Source organism: Danio rerio, chromosome 25 (genome assembly GCF_052040795.2).
Source record: "Danio rerio strain M-AB ecotype USA chromosome 25, GRCz13ab, whole genome shotgun sequence".
NCBI classification, from domain to species: Eukaryota; Metazoa; Chordata; class Actinopteri; order Cypriniformes; family Danionidae; genus Danio; species Danio rerio.
In genome coordinates, this window is record NC_141045.1 from 2,087,501 (window position 1) to 2,109,626 (window position 22,126).

Here is a 22,126-nt window from a genome sequence, read left to right on the forward strand (position 1 = left end):
AATGACAGTGTGAAACAGCCTACTGTAACGTCTGTGATTATATTAAATAAATAAATGAACATATATGAACACATACAGCCCCTTACAGTCTCCGATATGATACCAACTACAGAAGAACTACAAACAGCAGACATTTAGTCCTTATTTAGGTTCAAAAACAACAGAAAGTTTAGCCTAGAGTCAGAGCAGACCTCTCATGTGTGTGTGTGTAATCTTCAGCAGCACGTGTAGCCTCTGTTAGAGAGTCATTCCATCATTCTGAGTTCATGTTAGTCCAGAAGGTGATGATGATAATAGTTAAACTGGGCAGTTTGTTCACGTTTGCTGAAGAAATCATGTGCTCCTTTTTTCCGGCTTCTCCTTTGTTTTGTTGCGGGTCGCTCTCGCGTTTGTCAGTGTCTGACAGGATCGGGTTTCAAAAGCACGTCAATAATCAAGCGCTCGTTATCATCATCAGCTCAAGACGTTTGTTATTTCAGATGTAGACGCGCGGCGAGCGCAAGCGAGAAAGCAAAACCGCTCGCGCTTTACACTGGCTCGTAAAAAACTACAGGGCACAGGGTAAATCTGCTCTTCTTTTTATCTTTGTGGCTGTTCATCAAGACAACGACACGGTTAGTTTGAGCCCGGGTCGACCATGACACGTTATTATATCTATATGTAATTCCGCTGTAAACTCTCGGCTGTGTTTTTCAAAGATGGCGGGTTTTTTGTTTTCATTCTGACTTGTTGCGTAAGCGAATGACGTATCTCTGTAAACCAATAGCGTTCAGCTACGCGTCTAGCTCCGCCTTTTGGTACCCTTTCTCGTGGTTGGTTCCCTTTCGAAAGGTTGCCGAAAAAGTTTTACACTTCGGTTCAGTTCGGTACACCTTTTGATAGTGAAAATGGCCCTAAAAGCGTACCAAACCAAACCGTACCATACCACTCAATGGAAACAGGCTATATGTAATGCCCTGTGTGTGTGTGTGTGTGTGTGTGTGTGTGTGTGCGTGCGTGCGTGCGTGCGTGCGTGAGTGTGTGTGTGTGCGCATTACTGCTCTTTCAAAACATTGTCATTTTAGTAATTGAGGTTGTACTTTTAGTTTTCATAGACATTTTACATTTATTTAGACTTTTTTCGATTTAAAAGTTAATATTAGTTAAATCTTTAGCATTTTTGTTCTTCATTTACATGTTTTTATTTTTTCATATATTTTTTTAAGTCTGTTCATATACTTTATTTAATTTTTTTATTTTTTTATGTCATCATTATTACTTTCTATCATTATTTTATATTATTATTCTGTCATTCATGCATTCATTTTTTTTTCGGCTTAGTCTCTTTATTAATCTGGGGTTGCCACAGTGGAATGAACCACCAACTTATCCAGCTTATGTTTTATGCCCTTCCAGCTGCAACCCATCTCTGGGAAACATCCATACACACTCATTCACACTCATACACTACGGACAATTTAGCCAACCCAATTCACCTGTACCGCATGCACTGTGGGGGAAACCGGAGCACCCGGAGGAAACCCACGCGAATGCGGGGAGAACATGCAAACTCCACACAGAAACGCCAACTGACACAGCCGGGACTCGAACCAGCGACCATCTTGGCGACAGTGCTAACCACTGAAAGAGCTGTATTTCTGACAAATATTGTCCTGCATCTTAACAATGAAATGCTAATTGTATTCCAATCTCCTGTGTGTGTGTGTGTGTGTGTGTGTGTGTGTGTGTGTGTGTGTGTGTGTGTGTTCCTGCTCAGCTGCTGAAGACGGTCTACAGACAGCAGGAGGAGCTGAGGAAACTCAAAGAAGAGCTCCGAGAAAAAGAGGAGAGAATGCAAACGCTGGAGCTGGAGCTCAACAACCTGAGAAACACACACACACACTGACTCAGTCATGCTTTATTTACACTTAATATCTACAGTTGAAGTCAGAATTATTCGCCCCCTTTGAATTTTTCATAATTTTTAAATATTTCCCAAACGATGTTGAACAGATTCAGGAAATTTTCACAGTATGTCTGATATTATTTTTTCTTCTGAAGAAAGTCTTATTTGTTTTATTTCGGCTTGAATAAAAGCAGTTTTTAAGTTTTTAAACACCATTTTAAGGTTAATTTTTATTAGCCCCTTTAAGCTATGACTTGCCTAATTACTCTAACCTGCATAGTTACCCTAATGAACCTTGTGAAGCCTTTAAATGTCACTTTAAGCTGTATAGAAGTGTCTTGAAGAATATCTAGTCTAATATTATTTACTGTCATCATGACAAAGACAAAATAAATCAGATATTAGAGATGAGCTATTAAAAATTGTTATGTTTAGAAATGTGCTGAAAACATCTGCTCTGTTAAACAGAAATTGGGGGAAAAAATAAACAAGCGGTCTAATAATTCAGGGGGGCTAGTAATTTTGACTTTAACAGTGTGTTGAAGATGGATGTACATTTGTAAATTGTGTTTGGCAAAACTGAATTATGAAACTTTTGTGGAGATTTAGTTTGTAATGACATTGGATGATGTTTATAATTGAATATAATGTTGATTTTTTTATCTTATTAAGCTGTTTTTTTTAACCCTTGTGTGTTGTTGGGGATGTTTTCATCCACTCTGGGGTTATTTTAAGTCTTAATTTGCCCTCAACTTTCTTTGTGTTTCAGCAAATGGGATGATTTTTGCTGACAAATCTTATTTTGTCACATATTTTGGGGAAAATGCTTTCAAAAGATTCAACAATACACTAAAATAGGGGCAAATTGACTCCCCTTTGGTTATGTTGGGGGCTTTTTTTGCCCCATTGACTTCCATTATAACCACATGTTTTGATTGCAAAGCCACGACAGCATATAATCCAGCATTCTTGATTGTTGCTGGTTTTCCCTGCTGGGCAGAGGTCAAATATGTCATTTTTACTGTTGATACTAACATAACATAATGAACCAGGAGTCAATCTGAACAATGCACAAGGGTTAAGATACAAATGTGCAGATGAAATCTTGTTTAGTAACAGATCTGCTTTCACTCTGGAGGAGCTGTATGAAGCTGTTCATGATGTTGGCCAGCAGGAGGCGCTACAGGAGAGCAAAAAACACTCCATCTAGAAATACAGGAGATGTTTGTACTCTGTGATTGTGTTCGTCATTATTTCTGAAGACAAAAGTCTTCTCTATCTAAGTTTCAGGAACAGTAAATAATATCTTAACTTCAAGTTGATGATTTGGTGTCAGAAGTGGCTAATATGAAAGGTAAAGGCCTCTAGATTTTGCTTGTTTGAGCTCAATAAAATCTGATCATGTCTTGATTATTAATGGTTTGATGAGGACAGTAAGCTCTGACTCTGCTCAGACTAAAGTCTCATCACTGAACCTTCAATAATGTCCAGTATAGAATATAAAGTCCTGCTGCAGTGGAGACAGAATGAATATTGTGTCTGACTCCATCATGAGCTTGGAGGACTGCATCCATACATCTCTGACATGACTCAAATCACTAATTAATAAAGTCATCTGGAATGAAGAAGAAAGCCTTCAGCAGGATCCCAGAGCTCATCAAGAGTCTTTGTGTTCATCTTCAACACCTCCTCCTTCATCTTACCCCTGACATGCTCAATAACGCTCACCTCTTGTGATTGGGCTGGCCAATCCTGGAGCAGCGTGACCTTCTCTGCTTTCAGGAGCTTTGATGTGGGAGCTGAAGTATGAGAAGGAGCGCTATCCTGCTGGAGAATTGTCCCTCTCCTGTGGTTTGTAATGTAATGGGCAGCACAGATGTCTTGAGACCTCAGGCTGTTGATGTTGCAGATCTCTCGCACACAACCATACTGAATGCAACCCCAAAGCATGGCTTTTCCTTCACCAAACTTGACTGATTTCTGTAAGAACTCTGGTTTTTCTTCCTACTTTGGATTTCAGGGTTTCTTTTTTCCAACATTCTTCAAAATATCTTCTTTTGTGTTCAGCAGAAGACAGAAACTCATCAAGGTTTAGAAGCACTTTACTGTGAGTAAATGGTGAGAAAATGCCAAACTATACACCCTTAAAGCTATCTGGTCTCGTTCTTTTAATGTTACTGGAAGAACATTAGCAAACTCGGCCACATAAACCACCAGGAAAACAAACAGTATATTGAAGTAGTAAATCAAGGAGGCACTAATCTGATAGCCATTACTGTATACCCAGTTAACCAGGAGTTGCTTCAGCACAAACAGAGACTCGTTCATTTGTCTTCACTAATAATGTTTGCGCTGCAGGTGTGGAGATTCCTTTATTTCACCTTAAATTCATTATATGTGAAGGTTGTAGTGATCTTAAAGCAAACCAGATTGAAATCAAAGACTCGTGTAGGGTGACTTCTGAAGAAAAGAGCTGAAAAGAAAGTTAAAGAGATCCAGAAAGCTCTTGTTTGGGGGCCTGGCAGTGAGGAATCCATCCTTTGTTTATTTATTTTATGCATATTTTTTATTTTTATGTTACTATTCTTTTATTCATTTAGCTGTTTAGTTGTTTATTTAACTATTTATTTAACTATTTATTTATTTTGTTTGTGTTATATTTTTATTTAACTGTTTAGTTTGTTTATTTTATTTAACTGTTTATTTTTTATTTAATTGTTTATTTAATTGTTATTTATTTATTATACTTGTTTATGTTATTATTTTTTATTTATCTAACTGTAGTTATTTTATTTAACTGTTTAGTTTATATATGTAATCATTTGTTTGATTGTTGTTTATTTATTATGATTGTATATTTGTTTATTTTTATTATTATTTTATTTATTTAACTGTTTATTTACCTATTTATTTATTTAACTATTTATTTATTCAGTTGTTTATCTAACTGTTATCTATTTATTTATTATATATTTGTTTATTTTTGTTATTATTTTTATTTATTTAACTGTTTAGTTATTTATTTATTTTGTGCAGTTATTTAACTGTTTATATAGTTATTTCATTTCTTATTCGTTTTATTTTTTATTTGAAGTTATTTATTTTATTTAACTGTTTATTTATTCAATTATTTATTGTGTCTTTTTTCATTGTTATTTAATTTGTTTATTTAACAGTTTAGTTACTTTATTTTTAAATAAACTATTTATTTATTTAATTATTTAACTGTTATGTATTTATGGAATTATTTATTTAACTGTTTTCTTAATTATGTGTATACTTTATTTATTTTTAACTGTTTATTTAAATAACTATTCAAATTATTCAAGTATTTTATTTATTTGTTTCACTGTTTATTTATGTAATTAACTGTTTAGTATTGATTTAATAATTTTTCTAACAGTTTATGAATATATTTAATTAACTTATATATATATATATATATATATATATATATATATATATATATATATATATATATATATATATATGTATGTATATATATATATATATATATATATATATATATATATATATATATATATATATATATATATATATATATATATATATATATATACTATTTTGTTATTATTTTTTATTTATTTAACTAGTTTTTTTTAACTGGTTATTTATCTATTTATTTACTTTACAGTTTAGTTACTTTATTTTTAATTTTATTATTTATTTATTTATTGAATTATTTAACTGTTATTTATTTATTGAATTGTTTATTTAACTGTTTACTTATTTCTGAATATATTTTGTTTATTTGATTAAGTGTTTATTTATTTATTTAATTATTCATATATTTATTTATGTACTGTTTAATTATTTAACTGTTATTTATTTGATTATTTATTTATTATATTTTTTGTTATTAGTTTTAATTTTGTTAAACTGTTTATTTATCAGTTTATTTAATTATGTATTCGTTTTATTTATTTGTTTAACTGTTTATTTATTTATACATTTCATTTATTTATTTAAGCACTTATTAATTTTATCATTTATTTATGTAATAATTAGGCCTATTATTTATTTAATTGATTTTTGTGTATGTGCTGTTAAGTAATTTACATTATTGAGTTAAGTGTGTTAATTGTCTTAGCTACGTGTGAAACACCCCACTTGACATAAATATTCGCCTCAGGGGGATCAAACCTAAACTAAACTAAACTAACTATAAACACTGGTTCAGTCACTGTCCATCAGACAAAGTCAACACAGTTCTTGGGTTTCACAAACACCGATGAAGAATTTCTGACATTTTTCTGTGGCCAGAATAAAATCACCTCCAGCTGAAAATATGAGGCTGGAATCCAATATCAGAAGATGAATTCAGCAATATGTTTTCCTCTCGGAGCATCGCTGTGGGCTCATTATGAACGAAATACGAGTGACTTGGGATACAAAATAAAGAGCTAGAAATAGTTCAGCCAAAAAAATAGCCCAACGTAATTCTGTGATTTATTATTGTACTAATTGTATTCTTTATTTAAATTCATCGCAACACAAAAGCAATATTTGTCTGACTTCTGTAATTTAATTCAAATTATTTTGGACTCAGAATTCGCGGCTGGTGTCGTTTACCAAATAAAGTAGGATACTCAGCCACAAAACCATGAAAAATCCCGAAAACCATTGTCCTTAGTTATTTTTAAACTATTATTTAATATTTCTTCCATCAGTTTATTATCAGACATATGCCAGATGCCGGATCGGATTCGAAAAAATGTCTGAAATGATTTGTGATTCAGTTTGACTCATTCAGACAGTTCACTCGCACTGAATCATTTCGTCTTACAGTCTAATTGGATACTTCTTTGTTAGTATTGATACATGTTTAACATTTTAAATAGTTTTATCCTCTTTAAAACCATACTGTACTGTAATGTTGTGTCTTAGAATAAAATAATGATTTGTGTGAACAAAAAAAAAAACGACCAAATAAATGAAGAGTTCACTGAACTCAGCTGAGGACGGATCGTGGGATGAACGTGAATGAATCACACGCGAATATATTTGCTTTACCCGGACAGTTCACTGAATCGTTTATTTTAAAATGAGTATTTAATATGTTTTCCATCAGTTTATTATCAGACAGATGGCGGATCGGATTCGCAAAAACGTCCGAATTATGATCTGTGATTCAGTTTGATTCATTTGCAGTTCACTCGCACTGAATCATTGGTCTTGCAGCTTAATTGTATTTATATATGTTTATCATTTTAAATAGTTATATCCACTTTAAACCATGCTTTATGTGTATTTAAACCAAAATAACAATTTGTGGGAACAAAACAAAAAAACGACCAAAATAAACTACGAGTTCACCGAAGGATCGTGGGATGAACGTGTGAGTTTGAGTTGCTAACACGTGACTATTTTGCTAACTCATATATTTCACAAATTTGTGTTTCATAAGCATCAGAATTGCTGTTTTGATAGATTATTAGCTAATCGAACTGATGAAATTGGTTGTGGTTCAATGTGATTGATTCATTTAGTCTGTTCGATTCATTCGGACAGTTCACTCGTGCTTCGTTTGCTGCGGTTTCTCACGTCTTAACGGGATTATGTAAGTTACTAGTTAGTTGTTAGTTATGTTAACCTGCTTTTCTAAAGAACGTAAATGAATATTTGTGTGATAACTAGACTAACAATTTACTGATTTAATCGTAGTTTTGAGGTGAACTTGTGCTGATATGGTGAGGGATATCATGTAAACAACAGTACTACATCGTTGTCTGACGCTGAATATTCACGCTTGACATGATCATTGTTTTAATGATCATTTTAAGCTGTATATTTCAGAAAATATTTGAATATGTGTTTGAATATTGTGGACTTGAATCAGAATTGTCTGACGAGATCTAATCACTCGCTAATCTGTTCGTTTTGCTCGGACAGTTCACTAATGGTTTATTTATTAATATTTATTTAATAATTTCTATCAGTTTATTAGCAGACAGATGCCAGATGGCGTTTCAGATTCGCAAGAACTTCTGAAATGTTTTGTGATTCAATTTGATTCGTTCGGACAGTTCACTCGTGCTTCGTACTGTATCCTTGTCTCATGCTAAGTATTGCCATTTTACGACCTAAGAATTATTTCAGTGATCATTTTAGCCATATATTTTTAGATAAAATTTAGATATTATGACCATAAAGAATTAGAAATGCCTGAATTGTGAATGAATCACTCGCGAATCAGTTTGTTTTATTCGGACAGTTCACTGAATCGTTTGGTGTATGAGCTGTTTTACATTTACCTGTGATCTATTATAGAAAAGGGAACGGTCAAATGTTTGTCAGGAGGTTTATTTTATGTGATCAATGTATTTTTTTTCACATTTATAGGTGAGGATAGTTTAAAACGAGTCTTCATAAGCGTCCTGGGGGCTTTAATGTCCCTCAGACACATTTAGCACACATTGTTCTGCTTCCCAGAGTTAATATGATCACTGTCCGCCAAGAAGACAATTACATTGGTGTAATCAATCTTCGACGTCAAGATGTTTTATAATGAGTTTGAGAGCTTTTAGTTATAAGTTGGCCTGGATAATGGCTTGATCTGAACCCAGTGTCAAAATGAAGCTACTGTTGCTGCATAAATGACAACAAGGCGCTCAATTTTGTGGAGAATGTGCAACGGATTGGGTGACTCCTCATGGAAGCGCAATCATCGATGACAGGATTCGCTTTCATTCAGGACGGCTTGAAGATTAGAAGAATGTTATCAGTGTCATTAGACGTCGTCTGGTACTTGGTAATGGCAGAAATAACGACCAAAGCGACTGACTCATTGCATCATGGGAAATTGTTCCCAGCTAGACGGCGTAATTGAAGTAATAAGCTTTGCGAACATCAATCTTTTCGATTGTATAAGGCGCTAGAGGAAAGATTAATGTAATTTTTAGTCTTGGGAATACGAATGTCCCTCATACGTCTAATGCAAACACAATAACTCCATCAAGACTAGAACGGTTTCTTGCACAAGTGTGTTTTTGAGCATCCGTTAGTTCGTGCTTACTATTTTACATGCGTCAATTGACAAAAGAGGTTGCTGAGATCCTCTCACCGCCTTCAGATTGCGAGATGATGAAATAGTGACGCTTGCACATCATTTAATTAACCGTAGATCGAATCAGACGTTCTCGTCAAAGTCTGATTTGATTTGCCGTTACAGAGTTGAAATATTGTCTTCTAAATCCAGTTTAAATATGCATTTGTTCAACTTGAACTCAAAGTTCAAACACTTTGTCATAATTTTTTTTGTATAATTAACTAAAAACAATATTTCTTGTTTATTTATGCTTTTAAATTGCATTATGGGACTTTTATATTGAAAATCTACTTTTTATGGTCATTTTGTATAGTCTAAGTGATATATTGTCTGTAAATTAAGGTACAAAAGCCTGGTAATAAACTGCCAGTACTTTTACTGCTATTTTACGAACTTAATCCTGTAAACATGTATGATTTCCAATATAATATATTATTTCAACGTAATTAAATGTCAATAAAAGTAACTTTTGCGAACATCAATAATTGTATAAGGTGCTGGAGGAAAGATTAATGTCATTTTTAGTCTTGGGAATACGAATGTCCGTCGTACGTCTAATGCAAACACAATAACTCCATCAAGACTAGAACGGTTTCTTGCACAAGTGTGTTTTTAGAGCATGCGTTAGTTTGTGCTTACTATTTTACATGCGTCGATTGACAAATAAGGCTGCTGAGATCCTCTCACCGCCTTCAGATTGCGAGATGATGAAATAGTGACTCTTGCACATCATTTAATTAACCGTAGATCAAATCAGACGTTCTCGACAAAGTTTGATTTGATTTGCCGTTACAGAGTTGAAATATTGTCTTCTAAATCCAGTTTGAATATGCATTTGTTCAACTTGAACTCAAAGTTTAAACCCTTCCCCATCATATTTTTATGAGTTTTGCAATTAATCTTTATTTCTTGTTTATTTATGCTTTTAAATTGCATTATGGGACTTTGATCCATTGACGTTCATGTTGAAAATCTACTTGTTTTTAATAGTCTAAGTGATATATTGTCTGTAAATTAAGGTACAAAAGCCTGGTAATAAACTGCCAGTACTTTTACTGCTATTTTACGAACTTAATCCTGTAAACATGTATGATTTCCAATATAATATATTATTTCAACGTAATTAAATGTCAATAAAAGTAACTTTTGCGAACATCAATAATTGTATAAGGCGCTGGAGGAAAGATTAATGTCATTTTTAGTCTTGGGAATACGAATGTCCGTCGTATGTCTAATGCAAACACAATAACTCCATCAAGACTAGAACGGTTTCTTGCATAAGTGTGTTTTTGAGCATCTGTTAGTTCGTGCTTTCTATTTTACATGCGTCAATTGACAAATGAGGCTGCTGAGATCCTCTCACCGCCTTCAGATTGCGAGATGATGAAATAGTGACGCTTTAACATCATTTAATTAACCATAGATCTAATCAGACGTTCTCGACAAAGTCTGATTTGATTTTCCGTTCCCGAGTTGAGATGTTGGCTTTTATAACCAATATAAAATAGCTTTTGTTTAACTTGAACTCAAAGTTTAAACCCTTCCTCATCATCTTTTTTTGTGTAATTAACCAAAAAAAAAAAACTTATTTTGGTTTATTTCTTGTTTATTTATGCTTTTTAAATTGCATTATGGGACTTTGATCTATTGACGTTTATATTGAAAATCTATTTTAATGGTCATTTTTAATAGTCTAAGTGGTATATTGTTTTTAAATTAAGGTACAAAAGCCTGGTAATAAACTGCCAGTACTTTTACTGCTATTTTACAAACTTAATCCTCATTCATTCATTTATTTTCTTGTCGGCTTGGTCCCTTTATTAATCCGGGGTCGCCACAGCAGAATGAACCGCCAACTTATCCAGCAAGTTTTTACTCAGCGGATGCCCTTCCAGTCGCAACCCATCACTGGGAAACATCCACACACACTCATTCATACACTACAGACAATTTATCCTACTAAATTCACCTGTACCGCATGTGTTTGGACTGTGGGGGAAACCAGAGCACCCGGAGGAAACCCACGCGAACGCAGGGAGAACATGCAAACTCCACACAGAAATGCCAACTGAGCCGAGGTTCGAACCAGCGACCTGATTTCTAATATAAAATATTATTTCAACATACTCAAATGTCAGTGAAAGTCACTTTGTTAAACTGCAGAGTTAAATTTTATGTATCAAAAGTTGACAGAGCAGAGATAAAGGTCCTGTAATAGTAATTTACACTACCTGACAAAAGTCTTGTTGCCTATCCAGGTTTCAGGAACAGCAAATAATAACTTCTAGTTGATGATTTGGTGTCAGAAGTGACTAATATGAAAGGCAAAGGCCTCTAGATTTTGCTTGTTTGAGCACAATAAAATCTGATCATGTCTTGATTAATAATGATGTGATCAGGACAGTGCGGTCTGACTCTGCTCAGACTAAAGTCTCATCACTGAACCTTCAATAATGTCCAGTATAGAATATAAAGTCCTGCTGCAGTGGAGACAGAATGAATATTGTGTCTGACTCCATCATGAGCTTGGAGGACTGCATCCATACATCTCTGACATGACTCAAATCACTGATTAATAAAGTCATCTGGAATGAAGAAGAAAGCTTCAGCAGGATCCCAGAGCTCATCAAGAGTCTTTGTGTTCATCTTTAACACCTCCTTTCATCTTACCCCAGACATGCTTAATAATGTTCATATCTGGTGATTAGGCTGGCCAATCCTGGAGCAGCGTGACCTCCTCTGCTTTCAGGAGCTTTGATGTGGAGGCTGAAGTATGAGAAGGAGCGCTATCCTGCTGGAGAATTGTCCCTCTCCTGTGGTTTGTAATGTAATTGGCATCTCAAATGTCTTGACACCTCAGGCTGTTGATGTTGCAGATCTCTCGCACACCCCCATAATGAATGACCCCAAACCATGACTTCTCCTTCACCAAACTTGACTGATTTCTGTGAGAAATGCTGGTCTTCTGCAGGATTTGTGATGATTGCAGATCAACAGATGATCCATCAGAGAAATCCACCTAGAAGTTTTTATTTGTTGCTCTTACAACTGGGATCAATGACAAGACTCTGGTCAGGTAGTGTACATCCGTAAATACACTGAAAACACCTGTGAATCACAATAAAGAAGCGGTAACTGCTCATTAACAGATATTTCACAGTGCATATGGAGGTTGTTTTGCAGCCAGTTTGGTAGACCTGTCTGTAAAGTGAATATAGGCTGCTCAACACGGTATAAAAGCGTTTACAGGGTGTGAAAAGGTTTTATTGGGAGTATTTTCAGCTGGAGAGGGCAAGAGCAGTTCAGCAGAGGCGTCTGAGGAATTTCTCAGGAGGTTGAGAGTCTATAGAGTGATGTTTGGAGCTGTGTGTTTCTCGGGAAGCGCTGGCTTTAAATCTTGATGTTGTCCACCAACTTTATGGGCATTTCTTTTGGTTTGTTTTTGTGAATACAGAGGGAGAGTTAACCCTTTATTGGGCGAACAACCATCTATGGTAACTTCATTGACATGTTGATCACAGTTAGGGTAGTCAAATCACTTAATTACATACATATGACCAAATATATACATACATATAAACAGTGCCCATGTGTATATCAGGGATGCAACAATACAGTTAGCCCACGGTTCAATACACAAACACGAACATGCATAAAAACACACACATATACAGAGACAGACACACAAAAACACATACACACATATGCACAAAGACAAGCAAAAATAGATACACACTCATACATATACACAAACACACGCACAAATGCAAAGACACACAAACACTCACACAAATTCACATACACAAACATACACACACATAAACACATAAGCACAAACACACACACACACACACACAAACAAAAAATGCACACACAAAAAACACATACACAAAAACACACACAAGCACAAGCACACACAATTGCACACACAAACACATACACAAAAACACACACACATAAGCACAAGCACACACAATTGCACACACAAACACATACACAAAAACACACACACATAAGCACAAGCACACACAATTGCACACACAAACACATACACAAAAACACACACATAAACACAAATACAAGCACACAAACACACACACACAATATACGCAAAAACACACACACAAACACAAACACAAGCACACACACAAATGCACACAAACACATACGCAAAAACACACACACACATAAACACAAGCACACACACACACAAAAATGCACACACACAAACACATACGCAAAAACACACACACATAAACACAAGCACACACACAAATGCACACAAACACATTCGCAAAAACACACACACACATAAACACAAGCACACACACACACACACACACACACACAAAAATGCACACACACAAACACATACGCAAAAACACACACATATAAACACAAGCACACACACAAATGCACACAAACACATACGCAAAAACACACACACGCATAAACACAAGCACACACACACACAAAAATGCACACACACAAACACATACGCAAAAACACACACACATAAACACATAAGCACAAACACAAGCACACACAAATGCACGCACACACACACAAACACATACGCAAAAACACACACACGCATAAACAAAAGCACACAAACACGCACACACACAAACATATACGCAAAAACACACACACAAACACAAGCACACACACACAAAAATGCACACACACAAACACATATGCAAAAACACACACACATAAGCACAAACACAAGCACACACACACACAAATGCACACACACACACACAAACACATACGCAAAAACACACACACACATAAACACAAGCACACAAACACACACAAATGCACACACACAAACATATACGCAAAAACTCACACACAAGCTCAAGCACACACTCACACACACAAAAATGCACACACACTAACACATACGCAAAAACACACACACATAAACACAAACACACACACACAAAAATATGCACACAACCAGACGCAAACACACACACATGTGTAAACACACACACATACCCACACACACACAAACAAACACCCATATGCACACAACCGAACACACACATATACACAAACAGACACACAAACACACATATATGCACGAACACACACTCTCACACTTAAACACACACACACACACACACACACGCACACACACCACTCAGTGTAATGTATTAGTTCTTTCAGTAGTTTGACAGAGCAGCTGAGAGTGTGTGTTGAATAATGGCCTGTTCTGCTTCTCTCAGAGCCTCCAGCAGATGCAGGAGAACTACTGTGTGATTTATGAGCCGCATTTCATCCCAACACCGACACAACATCTGCTGACGTACAGACCCACACCCTGTTTACTGCCGAGCGGGTATTGCGCTTTACTTCAGGAACTGCTGCTGCTGAGGCGTCATTTGAGGTACGATAAAGTTTTAATGATTGTTTTTGTTTTTGGAGAATCACCCTGTTGGATGTTTTGAAACACTGTGCATATGAAAAATGCATAAAATATTATATAAAAATAAAGGAAAAAATAAAATATGATTAAAAATATTTAAACAAATAAATAAAATATGATCAAAAATATTTAAACAAATAAATAAAATATGATCAAAAATATTTAAACAAATAAATGAAATACGATTAACATCACAAGCTATAAATTATGAACTAGATAAATATGAAAATAAATAATAATAAATAATAAAAATGAATAATGAAAATTAATCAATAGACTTTTAAATAAATATATAAATACATAAAATATAATGAATAAATAAATGAAATATGATTAATATCACCAAAGATGGTGCAGCTATAAACTATTAACTATTTGCAAATAAAAAAATAATAACAATAAATAATAAGTAATTAAAGAATAATTACCAAAAAATGCATAAAATATGATAAATAAGTGAATGAAATATGATCAATATTACCAAAGATGGTGCAGCTATAAATGATAGTTTACTAGTTGCAAATAAAAATGAATAAATAAATAAATAAATAATGAATAATAAAGATAAATCAATAAAGTAGATAAAATATGATCAATTTCACCAAAGATGGTGCGGCTAAAAATAAATAAAAATAAATAATGAATAATAAAAATAAATAAACAAAGAATAATAAAAAATATATATAAAATATGATAAGTAAACAAAATATGACTAATATCAACAAAGATTGTGCTGCTATAAATGATTAATTAGTTGCAAATAATGAAGAAATAATAAAAATGAATAAATAAAGAAAAATAAGTAAATAAAATATGATCAGTATCACCAAAAATGGTGCAGCTATAAATAATTAACTAGTTGCAAATAAAAAAATAAATAATAACAATAAATAATGAATAATAAAATTAATAAATAAAGAATAATAAGTAAATAAATACATAAAATATGATAAATAAGTAAATGAAAACATGATCAATATCACCAAAGATGGTGCAGCTATAAATAATAGTTTACTAGTTTTAAATAAAAAATGAATAAATCAATAAAAAAATTATAAACAAATAAGTAGATAAAATATGATTAATATCACCAAAGATGGTGCAGCTGAAAATTATTAAGTTGCAAATAAAAACTAAATTAAAATAAATAATAAAAATAAGTAAGAAAGAATTATAAATAAATAAATACATAAAAATATGATAAATAAGTAAATAAAATATTATCAATATCAAAGATGGTGCAGCTATAATTTATTAAGTTGCAAATGAAAAATAAATTAAAATAAACAATGAATAATAAAAACAAATAAGAAAGAATTATAAATAAACATATAAAATATGATAAATAAGTAAATGAGATATGATTAATATCAACAAAAATGGTGCTACTAAAAATTATTAAGTTGCAAATAAAAATAAATTTAAATAAAAAAGAAAGAATTATAAATAAATAAATAAATAAAATATGATAAATGATTAAATAAAATAATAAAATAAACATTAAAAAATAATAAATAATCAAGTAAATAAAATATGATTATTACCACCAAATGTGGTGTGGCTAAAAATTCTAAACTAGTTGCAAATAAAAAATTAATCAATAATTAAATAAAATAAACAAATAATAATAAATAAATACCTAAAATATGATGAATAAGTAAATAAAATATTATCAATATCAACAAAGATGGTGCAGCTGTAATTTATTAACTAATTGCAAATAAATAATAAACATTAATAAATAATGAATATAAAAAAGAAAGAATAATAAATAAATAAGTAAATACATAAAATATGATGAATACTTAAATGAAATATGATCAATATCACCAAAGATGGGGCAGCTATAAATGATTAACTACTTGAAAATAAACAATAAAAATAAATAAAGAATAAAAAATAAAAAAATATTGATGAAAATCTATGAATAAAAAATGAATGAATGAATGAAAATGATTATAAAATGATAAAAGTAAGTAAAAAGCAGGCAGTTCCTCTAAAAGAAATTCAGTCATATAAATAAGATTATTAATTATAATATATTTGATCATATTTATTCTTTGGTGGCACGGTGGTGCAGTGGTTAGCACTCTTACCCCACAGTAAGAGGGTTGCTCGTTTGAGTCCCGGCTGGGTCAGTTGTTTCTGTGTGGAGTTTGCATGTTCTCCCCGTGTTGGCGTGGGTTTCCTCCGGGTGCTCTGGTTCTCCCCACACATGCGTTATAGGGGAATTGATCAACTAAATTGGCCGTAGTGTATGAGTGTGAATGAGACTGTATGGGTGTTTCGCTGTACTGGGTTGCAGCTGGAAGGCCATTCACTGTGTAAAACGTATGCTGGATAAGTTGGCGGTTCATTCCGCTGTGGCGACCCCTGATGAATAAAGGGACAAAGCTGAAAGAAAATCAAAGAATATTTTTATCATTTAAAATATATTTAAATATTGTTTTAATATTTTTATTGACTTTTTCAAGGGGTTGCTAAGGTGTTGAGTGTGACGGGCCTTGTCTTGTTTTCTTTGGCGTCTCTGGGTTTTGCCATTTTTCTCTTTCGTGCGGTTGCCAGATTTGTGCACGTCTGCAGATGTTTTGGCGGATGCTGATCCAGTCGACTGACCCTGATTCTCTGAACTTCACACGACACACACACACACACACACACACACACACACACACACACAGACACACACCTGCGTTAATATTCACAGCACACACACACACTGTATCCCAGTATGCAGCAGTCGTGCTCAGAATGATCATCGCTGAGGCCTGCGGACACAAACTGCTGAAAAACAAGTCTGGAAAACGGAGCTTGTAGACGGATTTCACACTCCACTGAGACAAAACACGTCACACTGCTGTATTACTGTCAAAACACACAAACACATGAGCGACTGGAAATCCTAAAAATATAAGAAATTAATTACGACTCTAGTTCTAATCAAATAAATAGATAGTACGTACACATATAAAAAGTAATAATAATAATAAAATTAATAATAATAATAATAATAATAAGAAGAAATAATAATAAAAGTATAATTAATAATAATAATAATAATAAAATTATTAATAATAATATTAATAACATAGTAATAATAAAATTAATGATATTAATAATACAATGAATAATAATAATAAAGTAAATAATAATAATAATACAATTATTATTAATGATAATAACATTAATGGTTATAATAAAATTAACAATAGGAACAATACAAATAATAATAAAGTAAATAATTATAATAATAAAATTATTAATAATAACATTAACAGTAAATATAAAATTATTAATATTGATAATACAATGAATAATAATAATAATAATAATAATAAAGTAAATAATAATAATAATAATAAAATTATTAATAATAATAATAACATTAACAGTAATTATAAAATTAATAATATTAATAATACAATTAATATTAATAAAAATAAAGTAAATAATAATAATAATAATAATAAAATTATTAATAATAATAATAATAACATTAACAGTAATTATAAAATTAATAATATTAATAATACAATTAATATTAATAAAAATAAAGTTAATAATAATAATAATAATAAAATTATTAATAATAATAATAACATTAACAGTAATTATAAAATTAATAATATTAATAATACAATTAATAATAATAATAATAATAATAATAATAAAGTAAATAATAATAATAGTAATAATAATACAATTAATAATAATAATAATAAAGTAAATAATAAGAAGAAGAAGAATAAGGAAGAATACAATTAACAATGATAATAATAATATTAATAATAATTAATATTCAGGATGCTCCAATCGATCAGTCAGAGATTGGTATTGGCCGATAATCACATTTTAAGACTCCATTGGTATTCGCTAATCTGGCCGATCACAAGTGTTCGTTTACAAGTTTACAAGCAGAGGAGGATGCATTTCAACTTCTAATGCATCAAATATGCACTCCAAGCTTTTTCTTCATTGAGGCACGTTCTTCCTTCATTTGGGATGTTTCCAGATTGCATTGTTAGTCATTTTTCTTACCTAATTGTTTATCTGTCTTATCTATTATTTTCTGTAAAGTTGCTTCTGACCAATGATGTGTCCTCACTAAACAGTTATAAGAGGCGTGTTTAAGAGATTATATGCTACATCCTTCATTTGTTCTTTTGGGAAAGGTGTAGCTACACGCCGGTTATTAAAACAGTCCACGCTTCCTAAATACTGATGTCCATGCGTTTACTTTATTGAACACCGTGAAAACTAATAAATAAACAAACAAACAAACTGAATGTTTTACGCAAACACAATCAAAAAGCACATCAAAACAAACAAATAACACACAACGTGTAGTTTAGCGTGTTGGCCTGATAACCAGCTGTAAAATAAGCTGGAGCATTTCACAGGTGCCTGCGTTGAGATCTCACTTGGCTAATCATTCAAACTCTCACAGGTTAAATCAGTCACGAAAGATCATGTGACCTCCGACTCCAGCCCAAACAAACCCACACATATTCAAATAATGAAATGCAAAACAATAAACAAAATACAAGCTGACCGATCAGCGGAGATCTCAACAAGTATCATACTTAGAGGGGAAATGTGCTTTATGTAAAGTTATATAAAGCTTGAAGCATCAGAATCGGCCAATCACCATAAATTCTCAGTATCGGCCAATCACCATGACAAGGAATCGGTACTCATTATCTGCTCCAAAAATCCCGATCGGAGCATAATAAATAATAATAAATATAAAATAAATTAATATTTATATTTTTATTAATATATTTTATTTCTTTTTATTATTAACAAATGTACGTATTATATTACGTGCATTCACCTATGTAAAAATAACCAAATAAAATATATAAATAAATATAACAAAAAAAAAAATACATTTCAAAAAATGTCAGAATTAAATAAAAACTTTTTCTAAATACTTAATAAATTGATTATATATATATATATATATATATATATATATATATATATATATATATATATATATATATATAAATATATACATAAACATAATAATAATAATAATTATTATTATTATTATAAAATAATATTATTAATTAATATTAGTAGGCTAATAATAATAGGCGACGTAGTGGTGCAGTGGGAAGAAGAAGAAGATTGCTGGTTCAAGCCTTGGCTGGGTCAGTTGGCGTTTCTGTGTGGAGTTTGCACGTTCTCCCCGTGTTGGCGTGGGTTTCCTCTGAGTGTTCCGGTTTCCCCCACAGTCCAAACACATGCGGTACAGGTGAATATGCTAAAATTGACCGTAGTGTATGAGTGTGGGTGTGAATGAGTGTGTGTGGATGTTTCTCAATGATGGGTTGCAGCTGGAAGGGCATCCGCTGCATAAAACATATGGTGGATAAGTTGGCGGTTCATTCCACTGTGGCGACCCCAGGTTAATAGAGGGACTAAGCCGAAAATAAAATGAATGAATGAATAATAATAATAAATGTATATAAATATGAAATAAAGGGATATAAGGATTCACCTAGTTACACCTAGTAACAAAGGTATAAATTAATAAATTGTCTTCCAACACTAATATACAGTATATATAATTAAAAACATATAATAATGAAGCTAATTAAAGCTGAAACAGTTTGCACGTATTTTTCTGCTGGAGCTCCTGAATTTCTCAGATTTCACTGCGAGATGTTAAAACTGTAAATCTGTCTGCTTTTCAGCTTTTATGATTCTGCAGAGGATTATTATCACACACACACACACACACACACACACACACACACACACACACACACACACACACACACACACACACACACACTCTAACCTGGCCTTTATTTATGAGGCTTCTTTACATATTTCTTGGAGGAATTTGACACAGATTTGTTCCATTTTCCAGAACAAAAGTTCACTGTATGATCACATATTCAGTCGTACTGTACGAGTTCATGTCAATTTGCCAAGTAAAACTGATTTATTAATCACTTTTGTAAGATTAATGCCAAAATAACTTTATTTTTAATATATAACATTTAATTAAAGACAAATACCATTATTTTATGCTGTAAGCTGGAAATAATGCATAATATTTAATTTAAATATATTAAACATCAATAAGTTATTGAGATATTTGTGAAACCAGTCAAAAACACAATTTAATTGCTTTGTCCTGAATATAAATGGGTATTTATTTGCACATAATGAGGAAATCAAGCTTTGCTTTTTTCTTTTAGCTTTTACATCACAATTTAATCATAAATCAAAAATTCAAACAAAATATTGAACAAAAGTTTTGTGTTGTTGTTTCAACAATTTGACAAAAAGTGTGATAATATATTTAATAAGATGTATTTTCTGATCGTGAAATAAACAGCAAAATTGGAGTAAACAACTTAATTTTTTTTTATAATTGAAATGTTCAACATTTTCTTCAAAGTCGTAAAACTTTTTAATAATTAAAAAAAATATATATAATTAGTTAACACTAGATATTTTAATTGAGAAAAATAAAAATAAAATGTTAAATTAAATTATTAAATAAAAAAATGTAATGCATTCTCTACAAAATTATATAAATTCTATAATAATAAAAAATCTAATTGACTTGGATTTTTAGTTTTTTAATGCAGAAAACATTAAATCATATTATTAAAATTAATTTATTAAATTAAAATGTAATACATTCTTTACAAAATAATAAAACGTTTTAAATAAAAATAAATTTGACTGGCTAGCATTGAATATTTTTACGTGGAAAAAATTAAATTAAATTATTAAAATTAAATAAATGATTAAATTCAATTAAAATGCAATACTTTTTCTATAAAATAATAAAAAACGTTATTATAAAAAATTAAGCTGGCTAGCATTAAATATTTTAATTCAGAAAAAAAAATTGATTAATAAATTAAAAAGTAACACATTCTTACAAAATATAACAACTTTTTAATAAAAAAAGAAATATAATTGAGCAGCATTTATTATTTTTAATGCAGAAAACATGAAATTATTAAAATCAGTTCATTAAATTTCATTAAAATGTAATGCGTTATCTATTAAATAATAAAACAAACAATAAAACAAATAAAATTAGCTAGCAATGAATATTTTAATGCAGAAAACATTAAAATTAATTATTAAAATTAATTTATTAAATTAATATGTAATACATTCTCTACAAAATAATACAACTATTTTAATTATACAAAAAAATGAACTGACTAGCATATAATATTTTTAAATCAGAAAACATTAAATAATTAAAATCAAGTAATTAAATTAAAATGTAATGCGTTCTCTACAAAATAATACAACTTTTTTAAATGATAAAACAAATCAAACTGGCTAGCATTGAATATTTAATGCATAAAAGTCAGTCTGGCCCATCCCTGATACAGTATGAAGATCAAAATAAATGTCTTCATTACAACACTAGCATTGACCGTTGTCGCCTCACAGCAAGAAGGTCACTGGTTTGAGTCTCAGCTGGGTCAGTTGGCATTTCTGTGTGGAGTTTGCATGTTCTCCCCGTGTTGGTGTGGGTTTCCACCGGGTGCTCCGGTTTCCCCCACAGTCCAAACACATGCGCTATAGGGAACTGATCAACTAAACACGCATGAGTGTGTGTGTGTGTGTGTGTGTGTGTGTGTGTGTGAGATAGAGAGAGTGAATGAGTGTGTTTGGGTGTTTCCCAGTACTGGGTTGCAGCTGGAAGGGCATTCACTGTGTAAAAGATATGCTGAAATAGTTGGCG

General features: G+C 31.7%; 1 protein-coding gene and 1 long non-coding RNA gene across 27 annotated transcripts in view; both read left to right on the forward strand.

Moving 5' to 3' along the window:
* The window catches only part of coro2bb (coronin, actin binding protein, 2Bb), an 84,826-nt gene extending 81,706 nt beyond the window's left edge, over positions 1–3,120 (forward strand). For 23 of the 26 annotated variants that reach the window (XR_015526004.1, XR_015526005.1, XR_015526009.1 and 20 more), the window contains one exon: positions 1,757–3,120. Coding sequence is in view for 14 of the 26 variants with exons in the window: in XM_087311552.1 (XP_087167678.1) it covers positions 1,757–1,911 (155 nt within the window). In the remaining 12 variants the exon portion in view is untranslated. Of the gene's footprint in view, positions 1–1,395 lie in introns of all 26 variants that reach the window. The other 3 variants (XR_015526008.1, XM_087311551.1, XR_015526014.1) reach the window with 2 other exon arrangements.
* A 4,205-nt stretch (positions 3,121–7,325) lies between these two features.
* Positions 7,326–22,126, forward strand: part of LOC147830724 (uncharacterized) — a 38,838-nt gene continuing 24,037 nt past the window's right edge. Inside the window, exons 1-2 of the long non-coding RNA XR_015526115.1 lie at positions 7,326–7,466; positions 14,192–14,352. This is a non-coding gene — a long non-coding RNA (uncharacterized LOC147830724). The remainder of the gene's footprint in view (positions 7,467–14,191; positions 14,353–22,126) is intronic.